Source organism: Felis catus, chromosome F1 (assembly GCF_018350175.1).
Source record: "Felis catus isolate Fca126 chromosome F1, F.catus_Fca126_mat1.0, whole genome shotgun sequence".
NCBI classification, from domain to species: domain Eukaryota; kingdom Metazoa; phylum Chordata; class Mammalia; order Carnivora; family Felidae; genus Felis; species Felis catus.
In genome coordinates, this window is record NC_058384.1 from 14,420,320 (window position 1) to 14,442,500 (window position 22,181).

At 36.8% G+C, this 22,181-nt stretch overlaps 1 protein-coding gene and 1 long non-coding RNA gene across 16 annotated transcripts in view; one reads left to right on the plus strand and one right to left on the minus strand.

Moving 5' to 3' along the window:
- The window catches only part of DNM3 (dynamin 3), a 569,293-nt gene that overhangs the window by 463,147 nt on the left and 83,965 nt on the right, over positions 1 to 22,181 (plus strand). For 10 of the 15 annotated variants that reach the window (XM_045049389.1, XM_045049387.1, XM_045049392.1 and 7 more), the window contains one exon: positions 6,319 to 6,330. The exons of the other annotated variants lie outside the window; for them this stretch is intronic. In XM_045049389.1, coding sequence (XP_044905324.1) covers positions 6,319 to 6,330 — 12 coding nt within the window. The remainder of the gene's footprint in view (positions 1 to 6,318; positions 6,331 to 22,181) is intronic. 15 annotated transcript variants of the gene reach the window in all.
- Positions 1,778 to 6,003, minus strand: LOC123382932. The gene is made up of 3 exons (XR_006592117.1): positions 5,816 to 6,003; positions 3,281 to 3,471; positions 1,778 to 2,114 (listed from the first exon to the last, which is right to left on the minus strand). It is a non-coding gene; the product is annotated as an uncharacterized LOC123382932 (long non-coding RNA).

Consider the following 22,181-nt stretch of genomic DNA (forward strand, 5'->3'; position numbering starts at 1 on the left):
GCAGGCAAGCTTTATTTTAGTAAAGATGATTAGAGAAGGCCCCATGTGAAGAGTTGAGTAAATGAAATGGAAGTCTGAAGAAGAATATTTGTGGAGAGGACTAACAAGTGCAAAGCCAGCTCAGTGTCTTAGCGGAGCAGCAAAAAATCAGTGAGTCCGGAACACAATGAGGGAGGACAGAAGTGGTTGATAGTTTCCAAGAGGGTGGTCAAGGGCAGATTGTATTGGCCTTGAAGGAAGTGGTGAGCATTTGATTCTATTTTGAGTGAGATGGGAAGCCATTAGAGGGTTTTAAGCCAGTTAGTGACATAAGATTTACATTTTTAAAAGTCTTATAAGGCTGGGTACTATGAGAAGGTGTAGAGCATGTGTGTTCAAGCACAGGCTTTAGGGTCAAACTACCTAGACTGAAATTCCAGAAATTCACATAGAAGCTGTGAGATCTTAGGAAGGTTACCTAGCTTTTTTAGGTTTCAAAACTCCCATTTCTAAAATGGAAATAGCAAGAGTCCCCTATAGCTTGGTTGACAGGATAAAGTGAGAGAATGCAGGGAAAGCACTGAATATGGTGGACACAAGCAAGCACTCTTTTTTTATTTATAATAATAATGATGGTGGGTCACGTGGGTGGCTCAGTTGGTTAAGTGTTAGACTCTTGAGATTGGGCTCTGTGCTAACAGCATGGAGCCTGCTTGAGCTTCTCTCTCTCCCTCTCTCTCTCTCTCTGCCCCTCCCCCTTCTTAAAATAAATAAATATATATTTATAATAATGATGATGATAATTATCATTTTCATCACAGCCTACTAAGATGAGAGCTAAAACACTGTAGCCCAGTGAGATCATAAATAGTTTATGCTATTTTCTATCTACCAAATAATAGAAAATTGGTTATATAAAATATTATATTGGTTATATATTAGTGGTGTGTGTGTGTGTGTGTCTTCCTACCATGCAATTGTAATGTTTGTGAAAATGTTTTCTTCAGTCATGATTTTGCCAAACTTATCTTAAATATACTAGACAATTTTGGTATTTAAAGAAATTATGCAATACATCTCTTATGAGGGAAAACTGTCTTGGCAAAGCAAAATTACCTATCCCTGGTGAATTGTTTTTATAAATTGGGATTTTCATGTATCCATAGCTCTACAGAAAGAAGACGCTCAATGAAACATTTGCTATTTTTTATCAGAATGCTCAATTTTAAGCAAATCTAGGTTGTCCCACATGATCTGTTTGATTCTTTTAATATCATTTCTGTTTATAAGTACACTTTTGGTATAGTTGCTTGGACGATCAAGACAAAGGGGTTTTTTACTATATGCCAAAGACATGACAGGAAATTAAACTTGGCAGTGTGCCATGAACATTGCTTTTCTCAGTTTTCATCATAAACAACATTTGCATTTCTTACGCACCATGTAGTTGTACAGGTTATATTACACGATTGCCTGACTTTCAGATGTTTAAATGGCAGCTAACTACTGAAAGCAATCTAAGTAGAATGCTTATGTAAACATTCATTTTGTGAACATGCTTAGATTTGGAGGGATGGATACTTTTAGCTACAGTTATTCCTAACTTAGATTTGATGAAAAAGTCAGATTAACCTAGTAACAGATGTCTCTCTGTAAGTAAATTTTTAGGACTTCTGGAAGGTCATTTGGGTTTTGTATCAATAAACCATTGAGTCGACAGCAAATCAATCTCTATTCTAATAATGAAACATTTGTCATACATGGACATAAGTCAAGACTCAAAACTTTCTGCTTTTTATACAAGATTTTTATTGGAAAAAATCTACAAAGATTATTTTTAAAAATTGTGTAATTTCAGCCTCATTTAGATAAACAGCCATCCTCCACATTTTGTTTTTGGATACATTTTTTTTTCCAACTAAGATTGCACACTTTTTTATTACACGCTTTTCCCCATCATATCTTTTCTATCATGTCCACATGAAGAATATTTTTATGTCATTCATATCATAATGTTCTATTACCTGTTTTTTTCTTTTGGAGTTTTCTACAGATTTTTTTTTCTTTCTTTCTTCCTCTTCCACTCTCTTCTCTCCCTTCTTCCTTCCCTTCATCCATCACCATTATGGTGGTCTCTAGAAATTCGAATATAAAAAACATGCAGTTCTTACTTTATAAGAGTTTCAAGTCTAGTGGAAATGAGGGATGCAACTAAATAATTACAATGTGGTAGAAACTATAGCGAGTATATAAAATGCAACAGCCCATCTATATTCCCATGTGGATTTTCTAATTACCTTTTGCCCCTTAATCGTTCTGGATCCAAAGCAAAATGTAGACTTCTTATTTGAACAGTATAATATGTGACCCTCAATGAGGCATCCTGGATTCAGTTTCCCAATATGACACTGAACTTACACATAACCTCTCTGAGCCACGAATTTAGCATTCTACCAGTCACCTGATCTTTTTGAGAAGCCACAATACTTTAAAGATATATGCAAATCTGAATTTGGGTTTAGCGGAATTTTATTTCTTTAACTTCTATTTCCTTTGGCCATTAAATTGAAATTATAACCACTATAAAATTTTATATTGTTAAATAATTAAATTGTTGTACAATTTCAAATTAAAGATGTTTCTAATAGAATTAGTTAATAGTATTTTGGTTTGGTTTCTTTTTTTTAAACTGATGAAACATATAAAAAGTGTGTGTATATCAGTATTGTAGGCTACAATTAAAGAACTTTTAAAAGTTATTTTATAGTAAAAATTTATGTGCATGCATCAGTAAGTGTGAATACAAATAAATGGAAATTTGATTAAAATCTAAAGAACAAGGTATAAAAAATGACTGATCTTTTGGCACAGTTTTGTCAGCTAATAGTAGGACTTAAAGTATAAATAACATTAAAGGATTCCCAATTCTTTGGAACATTTTGTGTGCAGTGAAATGAAGTAGATTTTAAGTCAGATCTATCTCATATTTGAATCCCAGTCCTTCTATTTATTAGCCCTGTGGTTCAGGCAAATTACTTAACTCGTCAGTTGTGTATTCTTTTTTAAACTCAAAATAATGATACCTTCCTCTGCGTGATTTTATAGGATTGAATGAGAACTATTGCATATCACATCTAGCTTGGTGCCTGCAACTGAGTGAATGTGTTCAATGCCATGTAGCCTTTATTATTATTGCTGAAAATCATTGATGGTCCATGAAGCTGCACTCCCCAGTTTAGTAGTTACTTTTTCTTTGCAAAGGATTAGTGGGACTTAGGCAAATGAGGGAGAATTTCCTTACCTGTTGGTTAAGGAAGCAGAGTTGTTGTTGTCCACAGGGGTCATGTTGCCCTGTGGACAGGCTGGCTTAGAAATCTGTCGGTCAGGAGTGAGCCCGAGGGGCTGTCAGGGAAAGTGAGAATTCACAAGCCTGCCCTCAGATACTGGCCAGCTGGCTATCTGAAAGCAGCCAACTGTAGAGTAGCGGATGCCCTGGAAATAAATTTGGTGCAAATTCAGTATTGCCTATTTGTTAAATTAAATACTGCAGAGCTTCTTAAGAGACTTCCATTGACTGTATAGATAGATGGTCCTCCCCTAGAGGGTATGATTTCTGTTCATTTTTTTTAATGTTTTCTAACATTTATTCATTTTTTGAAAGAGAGAGAGAGACAGAGAGACAGAGAGACAGAGAGACAGAGTGTGAGTGGGGTAGGGGCAGAGAGACAGGGAGACCCAGAATCCAAAGCAGGCTCCAGGCTCTGAGCTGTCAGCCCAGAGCCCAATGTGGGGCTCAAACCCACGGACAACAAGATCATGACCTAAGCCACCCAGGTGCCCCTCTGTTCTTTCTTTAAAGTTTATTCATTTATTCTGAAAGAGAGAAAGCACAAGTAGGGGAGGGGCAGAGAGAAAGGAGAGAGCAAGTATCCCAAGCAGGCTCTGCACCATCAGCACGGAGCCAACGCCTGATGCAGGGCTCAAACTCACAAACCGTGAGATCATGACCTGAGCCCAAGTCAGAAGCTTAACCAACTAAGCCACCCAGGCGCCTGTAGGGTATGATTTCTTAAGTGATGAAAAATGGCAGTAGAAAGTGAAACACCTGAAACTTCATATACCCCTGAATTCAAGACTTTCCCAGTTATAATTAATAGGACTGCTCTGGAAGTTGAAAGCATTCAATAAATGAAGTCTTTAGGGACTTCAGAAATTCCTTTTGGATAGACTCTAAAACTGAACTTTTCTCTGTGGCAAATAACAACTGGGGGGAGGGTCTCCGTGTCATTCTAGGGAGAGAAGAGGAATGCCCCCAGACCTCCATAAATATTTGTTAGTACGGGATGACCACTCGTATGCATTTATTTATTCAGCCATCTAATAACACAAGACTGACGATGCCCGTGCTGAGTCCGACTACACATCACTTTATTCTTAGCTTATTCAGCAGTGCTTCCCACAGAACATCGAGCGGCCACATGACCAATTCTGAAGAGTTTAGTTTTTCTTCAGTGGAGGTACTTGCCGTGATCTAAACATAAACTGCCGCCACACGGTGTAGTGGAAGGAATTATAAAACATTTATGGTTCACCATTCATGACTGTTATGCCTCTCTCAGAATAGACAATTGGGAAATGATTGAAGGAAACAAGAAATGGCAAAGCCACACCATGTCCTCCACTTGGATGTTTCTCATATTTAAGGATCAAGGCCCCCTACTCTGTGACATCACTGTTGCCACCACAAACAGAACCATCTGCCATCGAGCAGAGAAGCCAGTCATTCCCTAATGTGCAAAAATACTTGGTTGAACTCCTGAAACTTATTTGGTAGATCAAAAGCTGCACTGCTGTGGAATTCAATAAACTCCATCTGTTTGAGGTATTTTCAGCAATATTGCACTTCTTTGGAGAACCGGGGTCTTGTTATTCTCTAAAATAGTATTTTATTCCTGATAAAACTCCCTGTGGGGATCTTTACTGCATTATTGAACGGTTGGCAGATTCCTTACAGAGACTCTTTTCTCCCCCCTTCATTCATTCTTATACCGTTATTTATGTCTCGTAGAAGCCAGTGATGTTAACAGTTATATCATGGCAACTCAAAATGCCAAGAAGCTTCTCTACACTATTGTATCAGTGTCTTTAAACTGATATCATTGTTAAATATGATGGCCGTGATGGTCCTTGGATTAGACATTTCCCCAGGGTCACCAGTTGGCATTGCCTCTCTCCCGAAAATTTCTGTGTGGAGTATTTCTCCCTCCACATCCTCTTTTAAAAGTAAATGCCAGATCTCCAGCCCAACCTGTTACTGCAGCCTGTGTTCAGCCTCCTCCACAGATGCACACACTTTACTACCAGCTCTCTTCAACTCCGCATCTCAGTGAGAAATTCCTTTTGGGCCCCTTGTGAGACGAATTCAGATCTGTTCCCTGCCCATATCCCATCACGTCTTCCCCACAGGATCTGACCCTGCAAGGACTCGGCTGCCCTGGGAGTAATGAATCACCATTTTATTTTTTTAAGCCATATGTGCGTTAAATTGTTTGATATAAATCATACTCTTGCAGCTCCAGTTTGAAACAGGAGACCCATTTGCCCGCCGCCTGTCGCTGGCTGCTCTCTGTGTCTCTATCCAGAGTGTCTCTTTTAGAAACGACTACATTTTTTGTGACTAACCTTTCCAGACCCATTTTCTTGAATGTGGACCAGTGTTTATTTTGGCCACATCCCCACTATACAGCTTTCACTTCCCATGCCAACCCAAGACAAAACGCATAATTTATGAAGTAGAGGAATGGTACAGATGGAGGTCGTAACTTGGTCTGCTTACCCTGTCTCCCCAGAACCACCCACTCCTTTCCTCTGCTCTCTCTTCCTTTCTTTTTCCACCTTCTTTGAAACCAAGGATGCAGTGTTTGTTTAAAAATGCATTGGCTGATGAAATTTTCCACTGCTTGGCATGTTGGAGGAGGGGCTGTCAGGAAAGGGCAAGCTGACATACTATTTTGCCGTTCATGCTAACAGTTCACTTATTACCAATTCAAACCAGTGCTTTTTGGCCAGGTCCCCATACTCCAAGGATTCCGAGCAGAAAGAAGGGGGGAAGTCTCTGTCATAATTTTCTGCTGTTATGAATACATGATTTCATTTAATATAAGTGGATTCTTTGACTTGTCCATGAGCTCGGGGTGCTGTGTGTGTGTCTGGGATGTCAGTGAATAGTTAAATTATTTGTTTTGATTTTGCTCTAGCATGAAAAACCTTACAATTTTTCAATAAGTTTATGTTTAACATATTTCTTTTTTGTTTTTTTCCTTGCGGCTACGTGCACAGGGGAACAACAAAGTAAGTTCTTTGTCCTATCGCAGCTCCTCTTTCTCTCCAACCCCGCCTCCCCCGCTGCATGTATCTTGGCCAGAGCGTTTCTGTGCACATTGAAATGACTGTTGTCTGCGACAGTGCACAAATGATACAGGGCGTGCGAAGGAGAAAACATGCATAATGGCGTTTCCGTTTTGACCTTTTGGAAGGGAAACGTTACGCTCTTTAGGGTTGGTTATTGAATGGTAGTTCAGAAAGGTTGATGGTATGAGGAAAGAGGTCGACACCGAGAGCAAAGATTATGAAGATTTAATAATAAGGACTCTTCTGCAGAAAGGGTACAACAGTCTGATGAAACCCAGTGCAGCTGAAGTTTCTGACCAAAAATCAAAGCTCTCATGTTAATGTGCAGTTATAAAAACCCCAAACTGGAGTCTTAAATAGCAGGATGGCTGGCTTTGCTGGTGAAACTGAACTAGATCAGTGCTCTGGCTTTGAAGGTGCCTTAAAATGGATGGAGGAGGGTGGGGTTCACATTTGACTTGGCTTCTGCACCCTGATGTATTCCAGCTGGACGGAAGTGGGAGGGTGTGGGGGGTGGAGGAGGAGACTGAGTGTGCACGATAGATTTGTGAGACCAGGCAACACACACCAATGGTGAAAATTATCTTAATGTTGTTATTGTAATTAGATAAATGAGCAATTGAGTCATTCATAAGGTTGCTGGCTTGTTTAAATTTAAATTCAGTTCTTCCAAAGGATTAGAACTCCTTCTCACTTATATTAGTTATATGATAGTAACATAGTTAGGGAAGATGGTCCTAAGTTTAGCAGGGTGATTTGTTTTTCATTTTTTCTGTGGAGAATTATTAGTGTTTTATCCTACCAGGTGGCCCACTTAATAAAATGGGCCTCATTGAATACAATAAGAATTGAAAAGATCTGTTCTATAAGGGGCTGCCTGCATATCTAAAGCAGCTGGAATTCATCAAAATTGCTATTCATAAGCCATACATATAGAATGTAAAACAAATGTGGGAAATCTTGCAGCTTAATTTGATGGAATGTGCTGTTATGGAATACGTTGAAGTAAATGGTTGGTATTGAAAATGTGTCACTTTATAAATTTATATCTGGATATAACTACTTATGGCCCAAGTAATAATATTTAATAAAGTTAAAAATAATACAAGAAAAGTACAAGATAGGCATTTGTGAAGAAGCAAGGTGGTGAACTCAGCTCACTAATAGGTCACTTTTTAAATATAGCAGGTAGCTTACGAAATTAGAGATTTCTTACACAAAGTTAAGGATAATATTCTACCTAATACTACCACTACTAGAAAAAAACCTTTGGACAAAATATAAAACCCCCCAGTTTAGTGTTTATACCATATAATGTATTTCAGCTCTTGAATAATAACCATGTATGTCTGGTCTGGTCTGTTCACTTACATTGAGTCTCTATCTAGAATTTCGTATGCTGCATTTCTTGTTTGTTTGTTAAGTACCACGAGCTAATTGTGAGTGCACGAATACCCAGCCTGTGCATGCTGAAGATCAGGGAACCAGCTGCTGACATTTGGGGGGAGGTGCTAACCCTTAGACCACTGGAAAAGCATTTATGATTTGCCTCTTTCACTAGTGACTCACTGATGACTTAAAGGCGTTTGTAAAATTCCCCAAAGAAAACACTTCTCCATAGCAGGAGTTCTCCGTTTATTGTGTCTTGCTTGGTCAAGTTCTTCTGGGCAGTGTTCAGTTTAATAGGGTTTACTGATTTTCAAATAATTGTAATGCAGTGAGCACTAAAACCCCCAAATTGTAAGGCTGCTGCTCATAAGGGAGCTTCTCGGAGGAAGCCGCCTTCATCCTAGAGGGTCTTCAGGCACCTGGAGCCACCACCTGCATCATGAAAACCTGGTCTAATGCTGAGGGAGTATCTTCAGGTGCCAGAGTGTCAGTTGAAGAGCATTAAAGATGCAAGCCCTGACTGTTTTGATTTTTAGTTGAAGGGTGGCTACATTGGAGGTGCTGGTATTTATTGCCCTTAGGCCTTAATTTTTCATTGTTTATGTTAGGAATAAGTGATAGTTTGTGAAAAAATGTAATGCTAATACTTTTAAAATATGATCATTATACTGACCATGTACTCTGGCACGAAAGAGCCTCCTCGAATCACAAACAGCACATCTGCATGCTATTTTCCTTTAGCTTAGAGTTTCAGTATAAATGGAAAACACTGGAATACAAGCTGTGCTGTCTCCAGAGTATAGGTCTGGAGTCTTCAAAAGGAGAATATGAGATTCTTTTTTCCCTCTAATTCTGGAATGCTTATTCTGAATTGTCCCCAAGGCAACATACCTAGCTTGTTGCCTGCCATATACGTGAGCCAGCTGCAAAAGGTGACTCATTTTAGACTCACAATGGCTAATTGTTTATTTATGGAATGGCATTTTATTATTTATCATATTAACCAGACTCTAAAGAGAATGAAGTCTGCTAAATTAATGTTTCTTTAGATGAACAGGATGAATGGATTCATCTTCCCACGTACATTAGATGTAATGCACACACATCCATACACACATCCACACATGTATATTCTGAGGTGTATGGAACAACTTTACTATTCATTTTCTCAATAACAACTAAACTGATCTGCTTTAGCCGCGTTTAGATTATGCTTAGAATCTGGGAGCTAAACCTGTAAACTCCAGGAAAACAAACTTTTATAATAGATGCACATTTAGATTTATATCATGATGGAATGAAACACCAAGGTTCACATTTCTCTTTGAACAGTTATATGTATTTTGTTATTTTTCCTTAAAAAGCAAAGCAAATTTTCCTTTCGTGAGGAGATCACAGTTGCTAAAAAAAATTTCCTTACAGGCCCGTTACTTATTTTTCCTTTTGAAAATGTTTTCCTGTTGGCATAGTGATACTCTACTTTGGTTAGGGTAGAGTCTGTCTCCTCCTTAGAGGGGTTTCCCTGAACCATGGATTCCAAGTCCATGTCTTCATGAGGGAGACAAGAGTCTAGGATTTCCTGAGTCAGTTTTGGGAATGTGAAGAAATACATACATTAACGGGGGTCGTTTTTTGTTCTTTTCCTTAATTTGTTGTACACAAATGTAAGTCAGAATGTCATTTGCAGAACAGAGGCCTTCAGGTAAAAAGTAATCTCCATGGTTTGTCCTAGAGAGTAGACATTTAATTTCCTTCTTTAATTTGATGCGCTGTCGTGGCAGGCATTTCAAGGAATTTAAGAGACTTAAATTTTATTTCTGTATTAAAGACTTTGTTAAATATCTGTGATATTAGGCAAATTGAAGGTAGAGAAATAATAAAGAATAAAATTGTATAACAAAAGCTTTCAAGTTTTTTAATGATGTTGGTACAGAAGCATAAATGAAAACTAATCAAAAGAATCCTAAGTTCAGCAATGAATGCTTCAAAAAATTTTAAGTTATGTGGAGAAACTATATTTAATCTCTTCTCTTATGAATATTTTATTACCTTTGAAGAGAAATTTACTCCCATTTTACTTCAGTCTTCTTAAAGTAAAGGATTCTTAAATTTCTCCGAGCATAAGTATTAAGTTGACTGCCTTGACTAGAGAGAAGGAGTATTTGAAAAGGAGAAATAGAACCAAACATGCTAAAACAATTTTTTAAAAACTAAGTCTTTATTAACTCCTGGTTAGGTTAAATGCAATAATGTTGTACACATTGGAGGGCTTTGCTATATAAGAAGAGAAGAAAGAAAAATCAGATTTAAACTCTTGTTTTACATTTAAGTACTTTGTCTAGTGATTTCCTAAACATTCAGAAGACAAGTAGACAATGTCTAGACATTGTTGGTCTCCATTAATGGGAAAAGTAGTTACTACCTAGAGTATTTCTTTTGGTGATCCACTGGATTTTAGCAGTCATTTACAAAGATAGAGTATGCCAGATCAAATGTCACCAAAATATATCACACTGAAGAACATAGATATTAAATCCATGATAATTTGTCTCGTCTCCTGTGCCAACCTTCAACTCCTAAATTTTTGCCATAGGTCATATGTGAGAGACTGTACATAGGCACTGAAAACCCATTACCAAACCTGTAAAGAAGCAAACAGTACAGTATCATAATGTACATTTCCTTTCTAATATTTAAAATGCATAAGTGCAAATCAGAACACTCTAAGTGTAGATATAGTCAGCTCAATTAGGGCTATTTATTTTCTTTGAAAAATGTATATGCTTTCCTTGATTTTCTTAGAGAAGCTGATTAGCGAATGTATTTCCCTAGGATTTAAGGAGAGCCCATCAAATTTGCTTAATTTATGCATAACCCAATTAAGAATGTCATTAAAATGAAAAGAACAAATGAAAACTCACTAGCCTCAAAGTGTTAATTTCAGTTCCATATGCATCTAAAAATGAATTGTCTGTTTCAACCTTCACAACACCAATAAACTTTTGGTTCTTTTTTGACAAACCTGTCTTAAAAGAGCATTGCTTAATGCTTAGTTTTTGAACTCTATGACTTTAATCTTAATCCATTGGATAAAAGGGCAGTTCAGTTGGAGGCAGAAGACTTTGAAAGTGAGTTGGAATCTATGTTATGTTCCCAAATTTATTGATCTTGCCAAATAGACTCACAGAAAAGCAAGAATTGTTCTGTTGCTCAGAAAGCTCACAAATAGAACAGGGACTTCTGAAGTGTTCTTGGGGCTTATTTATATATTTTATTTCCTCTGTTGTGTCCAAAATAAGTGACTTCACTCTAGTTAATGAGGAATGAGAATAATTTTGTCTTCACAGCTTTGACATATTTTCTCTCACAGTATTTTATTTTTTTTAATTTAATTCCAGTGTAGTTAATATACAGTGTTATATTCATTTCAGGTGTACAATATAGAGATCCAATATAGTGATTCAGCAGTTCCATATATTACTCAGTGCTCATCAATTTAAGTGTATACTTAATCCCCTTTACCTATTTTCACCCATCCCTCTACCTGCCTCCCCTCTACTAACTATTTGTTCTCTTATAGTTAGGAGTTTGTTTCTTGGTTTCATTTTGTTTGCTGTTTTGTTTCTCATTCTTTTTATGGCTGAATTCCGATGTGTGATATTTATATATATCTCACATCTATATCCATTTATCTATCAGTGGATACTTGGGCTGCCTCCATAGTTTGGCTATTGTAAATAATGCTGCAATAAACATAGGGGTGCATATATCCCTTCAAATTAGTGTTTTCATGTTCTTTGAGTAAATACCCAATAATGTGATTACTGGATTGTAGGCTAATTCTGTCTTTGATTTTTCAAGAAACCTTCATACTGTCTGGCACAGTGACCACACCAGTTTGCATTCCCACCAACAGTGCACAAGAATTCCTTGTTCTCCACATCCTCATAAACACTTGTTGTTTCTTGAGTTTTTGAGTTTAGCCATTCTCACAGGCATGAGATGATATCTCTTCATGGTTTTGATTTACATTTCCCTGATGATGAATGATGTTGAGCATCATTTCATGTGTCTGTTGGCCATCTGTATGTCTTCTTCCATTCAGTAGGTTGTTTTTTACTTTGGTTGGTTTTTTCTTTGATGCACAGAAACTTTTTATTTTGATATAGTCTTAAGAGTTTATTTTTGCTTTTGTTTCCCTTGCTCAGGAGACTTATCTAGAAAGATATTGCTATAGCCAAGGTCAGAGAAACTACTGCCTGTCCTCTCTTCTAGGATTTTTATGGTTTCAGGTCTTACATTTAGGTCCTTTATCCATTCTGAATTTATTTTTATGTACAGTGTAAGAAAGTGGTCCAATTTCATTATTTTGCATGTAGCTATTCAGGTTTCCCAACACCATTTGTTGAAGAGACAGTCTTTTTCCCCCATTGCATATTCTCGCACATTATTGAAGGTTAATTGAAGAGTATTGAAGAGTATTGAAGATTAATTGACCATATAGTTGTGGGTTTATTTCTGGGCTTTCTGTTCTGCTCTATTGATCTATGTGTCTATTTTTGTGCCAGTACCATACTGTTTGGATTACATCAGCTATAATTTTGTTTGTTTTTTTAATTTTTTTTCAACGTTTTTTATTTATTTTTGGGACAGAGAGAGACAGAGCATGAACGGGGGAGGGGCAGAGAGAGAGGGAGACACAGAATCGGAAACAGGCTCCAGGCTCCGAGCCATCAGCCCAGAGCCTGATGCAGGGCTCGAACTCACGGACCGCAAGATCGTGACCTGGCTGAAGTCGGACGCTTAACCGACTGCGCCACCCAGGCGCCCCTAATTTTGTAATATAACTTGAAGTCTCGTGTTGTGATACATCCAGTTTTGTTTTTCTTTTTCAATATTGCTTTGACTATTCCAGGTCTTTTGTGGTTCCATACGAATTTTAGGATTGTTTGGTCTAGTTCTGTAAAAAATGCTGTTGGTGTTTTGATAAGGGTTGCATTAGATATGTAGATTGCTTTGGGCAGTATAGACATTGTAACCATATTTGTTCATCCAATCTATGATCATGGAATACCTTTTAATTTTTTTGTGTCCTCTTCCATTTCTTTTATCAGTGTTTTATAGTTTTCAGAGTACAGGTCTTTCACCCTTTAGTTAAGTTTATTCCTAGGTATTTTATTATTTTTGGTGCAACTATATATGGGATTTTTTTCTTAATTTCTCTTTCTGAAGCTTCATTATTAGTGTATAGAAATGGAGAAGATATTTATACATTGACTTTGTATCCTGCAACTTTACTGAATTCATTTGTCCATTCTACTAGTTTTTTGGCGGAGCCTTTAAGTTTTCTCTCTATAGTGTCATGTCATCTGCAAATAGTGGAGGTTTTATTTCTTCCTTACCAATTTGGATGTTTTTTATTTCTTTTTGTTGTCTGATTGCTGTAGGTAGGAATTATAGTACTATATTGGCTGAAAGTGGAAAGAGTGGGCATCCTTGTCTTTTTCCTGACATTAGGGGAAAAGTTCTCATTTTTTCATCATTGAGTATGATGTTAGCTGTGGCTTTTCATATATGGCCTTTAGTATGTTGAGATACGTTCCTCCTAAACCTACTTTCTTGAGAGTTTTTATCAAGTATGGATATTGCACTTTGTCAAATGCTTTATCTGCATCTATTGAAATGATCATATGGTTTTTATCCTTTCTCTTAGTGATGTAATGTTTCGTATTGATTGATTTATGAATATTGAATTACCCTTGCATCCCAGGAATAAATCCCACTTGATCCTGATGAATGCTTGTTTTAATGTATTGTTGGATTTGGTTTGCCAATATTTTCTTGAGGATTTTTGCATCTATACTCATTAGGGATATTGGCCTGTAGTTTACTTTTTTGTGTGGTACCTTTATCTGGTTTTGTTATCAGGGTAAGTCTGGCCTCATAGAATAAATTTGGAAGTTTTTCTTCCTCTTCTATTTTTGGAAAAGTTTGAGAAGAATAAGTATTAACTCCTTTTTATGTGTTTGGTATAATTCACTTGTGAAGCCATCTGGTCCTGGACTTTCATGTGTTGGCAGTTTTTTCATTACTGATTCAATTTCATTGCTGGTAATTGGTCTGTTCAAATTTTCTACTTCTTCCTGCTTCAGTTTTGGTAGGTTATGTTTCAAGAAATTTATCCATTTCTTCTAGTTGGCCAATTTGTTGGCATATAATTTTTCATAATATTATCTTACAATCCTTTCTGTGGTGTTGGTTGTTATTTCTCTTCTTTCATTTGTAATTTTATTTATTTAAGTCCTTTCTCTCCTTCTCCCTCCCCCCCCCCTTTTATTTTGATGAGACTGGCTAGTAGTTTGTCAGTTTTGTTAATCTTTGCAAAGATCCAGCTCCTGGTTTCATCAGTGTGTTCTATTGTTTCTTTTGCTTTCTGTATCATTTATTTCTACTCTAATCTTTATTATTTCCTTCATTCTGCTGATGTGGGGTTTTGTTTGTTCTTCTTTTTCTAGCTCCTTTACATGTAAGATTAGGTTGTATATTTCAGATTATTCTATTTCTTGAGGTAGACCTGTATTGCTATAAACTTCCCTCTTAAAACTGCTATTGGTGCATCCCAGAAATTTTGTACCATTGTGTTTTCATTTTCATTTTTCTCCATGTAATTAAAAAAAATTTAAAGTGATCTCTACACCCAATGTGGGTGGGGCTCAAACTTATGACCCCAAGATGAAGGGTCAGATGTTCTACTGACTGAGCCAACTAGGCACCCCTCCATGTAATTTTTTATTTCTTCTCTGATTTCTTGGTTGACCCATTCATTGTTCACTAACATGTTTAACCTCCATGTATTTGGGCTCTTTCCAGACTTTCTTGATTTCTAGTTTCATAGCGTGGTCAGAAAAGATGAATGGTATGACATCATTCTTTTTAAATTTGTTAAGACTTGTTTTGTGGCACAATATGTTATCTCTTCTGGAGAATGTTACTTGAAATGAAAGTATATTCTGCTCTTTTAGAATGAAATGTTGTGGATTTATCTGGGTTTTGTTTTTTTTTATGTTTATTTATTTTTGAGAGAGAGACAGAGACAGAGACAGAGCAGGAGTGGGGGAGGGGCAGAGAGAGAAAGAGACACAGAATCTGAAGCAGGCTTCAGACTCTCAACTGTCAGCACAGCTCAAACCCACGAACTGTGAGATCATGACCTGAGCCAAAGTCAGACGCTTAACCAGCTGAGCCACCCAGGCGCCCATGAATGTATCTGTTAAATCCATTTGGTCTAATGTGTCATCCAAAGTTACTATTTCCTTGTTGATACTCTGTTTGGATGATCTGTCCATTGATGTAAGTGGGGTGTTAAAGTCCCCTACTGTTATTGTATTACTATCAGTTAGTATCTTTATGCCTGTTAACTGTTTTTTGTATTTGGGTACACCCATTTTGGCACATATTTACAATTGTTACATCTTCTTATTGGATTCCCCCTTTTATTATTACATAGTGTCCTTTGTCTCTTGTTACAGTCTTTGTTTTAAAATCTATTTTGTCCGATGTAAGTATTGCTACCTGGCTTTCTTTTGATACCCATTTGCATAATAAGTGTTTCTTTATCCCCTCACTTTCAGTCTGCATGTGTCCTTAAGTCTGAAATGAGTCTCTTATAGGCAGCATGTAGACGGGTGTTGTTTTTTTAATCCATTTTGTCACCCTATGTCTTTTGATTGGAGTATTCAGTCCATTTACATTCAAAGTAGTTAAGTATATGCTTATTGCCATTTTGTTACTGTTTTGTGAATGTTTTTGTAGTTCTCTGATCCTTCTCTTGCTCTCTTTCATGGTTTGCTGGCTTTCTTTAATGATATACTTGGATTCTTTTCTCTCTTTACTTTGCATATCTATTACTGGTTTTTGATTTGTAGTTACCATTAGGTTTGTATATAACATCTTCTGCATATACCTGTCTATTAAGTTGATGGTCACTTAAGTTTGTGCCCATTCTTTACTCCTCTCCCCACCACATTTTTGGTATATGGTGTCATAATTTACATCCTTTTATTTTATAATTCCCTTGACTTATTTTTACAGATGTACTTATTTTTACTACTTTGGTACTTCCTACTTTTTTTCACTTTTACTTGTGGTCTTTCCTTTCCACTCAGAGTCCCCTTTAATAGTGCTTGTAGAGCTAGTTTAATGGTCATGAATGCCTTTTGCTTTTGTTTGTTTGGGAAACTGTCTCTCCTTCTATTCTGAATAATAGTTTTGCTAGTTAGAGTATTCTTGGTTGCAGATTTTTCCTTTGAGCACTTTGAAAAGTCTGCTGATAGCCTTATGGAGTTTCCCTTATATGTAACTGTCTTCTTTTCACCTACTTCTTTTAAAATTCTCTCTTTATTGCTACTTTTGGCCATTTTAATTACTATGTGCCTTGGTTGATTTGGGGTTGATTTTGTTGGTGGATCTCTGTGACTCCTGTGTCTGGATATCGGTTTCCTTCCCCAGATTAGGGAGGTTTTCAGCTATTATTTCTTCTATTATTTCAGTTTCTATTATTTATATTATTATTTATTTCTTCCAATAAATTTTCTGTCCCTTTTTCTCTTTCTTCTTCTTCGGGGATCCCTATAATGGAAATGTTATAATGCTTGATGGAGTTGCTGAGTTCCCTAAGTCTGTTCTCATTGTGCATAATTTTTCCTCTCTCACCTGCTCAGCATGATTACTTCCCATTACTCTGTCTTCCAGGTCACTAATTCATTCCTCTGCTTCTTCTCGTCTGCTATTTATTACATCCAGTGTATTTTTAGTTTCATTTCTTTTGTTCTTCATCTGTTTCTTTTTTACATTTTCTGTCTCTTTGTTAAAGGTCTCACTGATGCCCTCCACTCTTTTCTTAAATCCAGTAAATATCTGTATGATCATTACTTTAAATTCTCTATCAGGCATATTATTTTTGCTTTGGTCTTTTACTGTGGTTTTGTTCTTTCAGTTGGGTCATACTCTTCTGTCTCATTTTGTCTAACTCCTGTGTCAGTTACTGTGTGTTAGGAGAGTCAGATACATTTTCTGCTCTTGAAAGTAATGGTCTTATGAAGGAGTCCTGTAGTGCCCCTCAGTGCAATGTCCCCTTATTCACCAGAACCTCATGCTTCAGAGGTGTCTCCTATGTGTGTTGCCTGTTCCCTACTGTTGTGTCCTAGCCACTTTTTCCTTCAGTCCTGTCATCTGCAGAGGTTTTCTTTGCCTGTGTGGTCAGTGTTTGGTCCCCAGGCCATGTGGGGCATGTAGTTTTAACAAGGTACAACCTGGCCTGTTTTCAAAATGAGACCTGTAGTTGCTGCTGCAGGGACTGGGGCTATGTGGGAAAGGCAAGCAATTTTAACAAGTTACACCCTTCCGTAGGGCCTACAGCCACCACAGCTGCTTCCAGGACCAAGGGCCCTGTAAAATACACTGGTCAGGTCTTGGTTTGGAAAGATTTGCACCAGTCTTTAGGGGGAGGAGACCATGCAGTCCAAATTGAGACAAAGGTGACTGAGAAGAGCAGATCTGCCCAAAGTGCAGTGGGGCAGGGCTTGGTGTAAGCAAGTTAGATAGTGAGGTGGCTGAGTGTTTATGCTCCGGTGTTTGTGCTGGGGTTATGCTGGGTGGGGGAAGAAAATGGCACCTCCCAGTTCCCTTGTTCCTAGAGGGTTCTCCCTGTAATTCCTGCCTCTCTGGGACAGGCTCTGAGGTGAGTAAATAATTCTCTCTCCCACAAGCATTTTTCAAACTGCTGCTTCCATGCTGTATCCCTACAAGCTATTTGTTGTCCTGTCTCTTTAAGGGTGGGGACTCAGACAGCTTCCTATCACCAGTCTGGGCTCTCCCAAAGCCAAGCACTCTGATTTTTAAAATTCCAGGATTTATGGCTCACTGGTTTTAAGAACTCATGAAATTCAGCCGCTCTAGTTTTCAAAGCCAAATTTCTTGGTGATTCATCTTCTCTGTGTGGGCTCCCTGGTGTGATAATCCATTTCTCTCCCTTTTCCACCATTGACTGAGGCTCCCTCCTGCCCACAGAAGGTCCCACTGCAGTACATCTAGCTCCCTACCACATGTCCATCCTTACTACTCTCTTTGATGTGGCTTCAACTCTACCTTTAGTTGTTGAGTTTGTTCTGCCAGACTTCAGGTCATTTTCTGGGTTATTTGCACCGATGTGAGTGTTATCTAGTTGTATATATGGGGTGAGGTGATCCTAGGGCCCTGTTACTGTGCCACCGTGCCCCCCCCAATAGTGTCTCTCACAGTGTTTTAAACATCTTCTCATATGAGTGGAATTGATTTAACACTGCCCCAAAATAAAAGAAAGTTTGTATGCCTCTCTTTTGAAAACATGTTATGATCAAGTATGATTTTAGAAGTTCCAATGTGGTTAGTTTTATTTTGAAATTTAAGACCTTACAGAAGCGTTTTTATCAAAAAGTACAAATTAATTTTTTATTTATCTTTATGTGATTATCATATTGTACAGTGAAATCATACCAGAATCATTGTAGTTGTAAGAGTTTAAAATTTTTCTCCCTATCCTTGGCAGATCAACTGGACAAAAACTAAAATTACAAAGAATATGATTACTGTAAGAAATAAGATTGATTCAAAAGATATGTGTGTGTATATTTTTTAAATATATGAATATTTGCTATCTAATAAGCTACAGAAAACTATGTATACATAGCAAATTGTAAATAATTTTTTTAATGCTTATTTATTTTTGAGAGAGAAACACAGAGTGTGAGCAGGGGAGGGCACCTGAGCCACAGTTGGACGCTTAACTGACTGAGCCACCCAGGGGCCCCCGTAGCAAACTTTAAATGTAAAAGCTGATCTTTTTAGGAATAAGAAAATACACTCCAAAATGGATCCAAATGGAAATAAATACTTAATTAACAGACTATTTGGAATATAATAACAATGAAAACACTAAACAGGAAACATTATAAGGTATACCCAATGCTATACACAGAGAAAAATTAGTAACTTTAAATGGATTATTTTTAATGGAAGTGAATTAATTTAAAAGTTTGGAAAGAGATTGGACACCTAGATGGTGCAGTTGGTCGAGTGTCAGACTCTTGATTTTTGCTCAGGTCATGATCCCAGGGTTGTGGGAACAAGCCGGCATAAAAAAAATACTCTCTCTCCCTCTTCCTCTACCCCTCCCCCACTCTCTCTCTATTAAAAAAAAAAATTAGAAAGCGAGCAACACAAAATCTAAATAAAGAAAGAATTAATGATTAAAGTAAAAATTAATGAACTGGAAAATGATGAAAGAATAATATGAAAGCTTAAGCTACCTACAAATTTAAACTTTGTGTGGAATAGAAGACAGTAAACAATTAAAAGGCAAATGACAAGTTAGTAAAATATTTCAGCATGTATGACATTGAAGGGATTAAATATCTTCAAAATAGAACTGTTTCTATTTGATTCACTTAAAACACAACAAAAACCTAAGAAGAAAGAAAGCTGGCCAAATCAATAGACGTTGATTTAATACCCAAAAAAAAAAAAAAAAAAAAAAAAAAAAAAAAAAAAGGACTGCTATAAAGTCCAGTTTCACTAGCAACCAAGAATTGTAAATTCACATAGCCAGCCATACATCATTTTTGACCCTTTAGATTATGAGAAATGTGAAAGAATGGTCATGATATGTAGTGTTGAGGAAGCTGCCCTTGTGCACTACACGTGGCGGAGTGTATACACGGCCCTCCTGGAAGGTGGCCAGTTTGGTGTTACGTATCAAATGCTTTGGTTATGCGCCAACCTTCTGGCCAAGCAAGTTTGCTCTTAAAAATGTATTTTTGTCAAATAATTCAATAATTGTACAAAGGTATCTGTTCATAATTAATTTTAAAACACTGTTCATAATTACGTATTTAAAAACAGCATCAATATCTGTCATAAATAATTGGTTTGGTAGAGTATGGTACATCAGTGAAATGCTTTGAAGCACATTTTTTAAAAGTATATATCAACTGCATTGGAAATTTTCATGAAAAATTAGCGGGAAAAAAACCCACCATGGATAACATAATCCCATTTTTGCTTTAAAAAACTTATACAGGATGATATTTATATTTATATATTTGCACATAGAAATCCTGATAAGATACACACCAAAATGTTAATAGTATGGGCAATTTTAAATTTTGTTCTTGTATCATTTTGTTTTCCTTGATAACTGTCTTCTGTGCAATTTTCACAAAAAAGGTTTTAAACACACCTTAATCTACTATAACACTTTATGTCTACTATATTTCAATAAAATATTTTTAATGAGAAAGAGATTTTAAATGGAGGATGGTGAGAAAGAAACAAATATAAAATATTGAAAATAATATTCAGAAGGAAAAATACTGAATATAAGTGGATTAAACTTTATAGGAAAGTCAAAGATAATATAAATGATGGAAATTAGGCATCTGAAACTCTACAGATGTGGTATAATTATGTAATCCTGTCTGTTATTATATTTGCAATGTTATTTTTTTCACTAAATTACATATTGCTGAAGGACCATGCTGTGAGTCTCTGATACATTCCCTCATTGCCTGCGACCTTCAATCATGTCTTTCTTTCAGATGTTCAAATTCCATGGTACCCACCCTCCCCCATCTTTCTGGACCAATCTTTTTTCCTTCAATTCCATGTTTATACCTGTCAGCACCATTGCCCACTATGACTATGCTGTGTGTAATGTACAAAAATATATAATATCCGAGGATTGTCAGGGAGTCATTTCATGGCCTAATTTCTGACCCTTTATCTTCTACTATTTTAGGAATCTAATTGAGGTTTAAAAATTAAAATATATAATATTAAGCTAATGAAAAGAATTCTGTAAAACTTAAATTTAAAAGTTGATTCATTTGCCTTGAATTTATTCATTTATGCAACAAAATGCATAATCTGAAAATTGAAAAGCAGGATGACAGTTGAAGTACTGAGATCAGAATTAGAGTCTCAAGAAATACTCCTCTTGGGGAGAAAAAAAAACCCTCCTTTTGGTTTCAGAGAGTCATGTTGACTATTGAACAGTATGTGTTTACTAGTTACTCTACTGCGCACTCTAATCTGATTAAGCCTAATGGCAATTAAAACCAGTGACTTAATCTGACTCTGAAGACTGAGCCAGATTTATATTTAAAAAGTTAAAATTGAAAATGACATTTATATAATACCTATCACAGACAGAGTTAATATCTTATCTGCCAAAGTTTAAAGCGTTTTTACAAATTAATAGTAAAAGACAATAATAAAAACAAAAAAATGGGAGTGGGGTTTATAAGGAAGGTCAGGAGGCTGCTGTGTTGGTTCAGAGAGAGATGATGGCTTGGGTTAGGGTCACAGCAATGGAGATACTGACAATCAGTTGAATTTGGGATGTACTTTGGTGGTAAAGCCAATCCTTTAAGATTTACTCATGGATTAGACATGGAAAGTGACAGAAAGAGTAAAATAAAAAAGGTGATTGAGTCTTACAAAACAGATACATGTTAGTGCCATTTAAAAAGATGAGCAAGGGGCGCCTGGGTGGCTCAGTCAGTTAAGCGGCCGACTTCGGCTCGGGTCATGATCTCGCGGTCCATGAGTTCAAGCCCCGTGTCGGGCTCTGTGCTGACAGCTCAGAGCCTGGAGCCTGTTTCGTATTCTGTGTCTCCCTCTCTCTGACCCTCCCCCGTTCATGCTCTGTCTTTCTCTGTCTCAAAAATAAATAAACGTTAAAAAAAATTTTTTTTAATAAAAAATAAATAAATAAATAAATAAAAAAGATGAGCAATATGGGAAAAGGAGAAAATGAGATGGGTCATTTGTTTTGACCATGTTTAATTTAGGATGCCTCAGACATATCAGTGTTTAGTCAGGATAGGTTAAGTTATACTGCTGCAAAAAACAATCCTCAAAGTCCGGTGGCTTCAGACTACAAGATTTATTTCTTCATCATGCTATATACCCATCTCAAGTTGTCTGGGACTCCACTCCTCGTTATTCTCACTTTAGCACTCAGGTTGGTCATATTATTGCTGATCACAGGAAAAGAATGAGTGGAGATTCACACACTAGCTGTTAATGCTTCTGTCTAAATGTGATGTGTCATTTCCATACCCTTTTTATTATCCGAAGTGAACCACATGGCCACATCTAAGCTCAAATGGGCAGGAAAGTACCATGTTACCAAGTCCTTGGAGGAGAACTGGATATTTGAATGACTATCTCAGCATCTAATTAGAGATATCTTCTAGGCAGTTAAATATGTAAATCTAAGTTGAGAGGAGAGAGCTTCAGACAGAGATTTGAAAGTTGTTAGATATTTAAAATTTGGCAGGTAGGGATTAAATGGAGAAACCAAA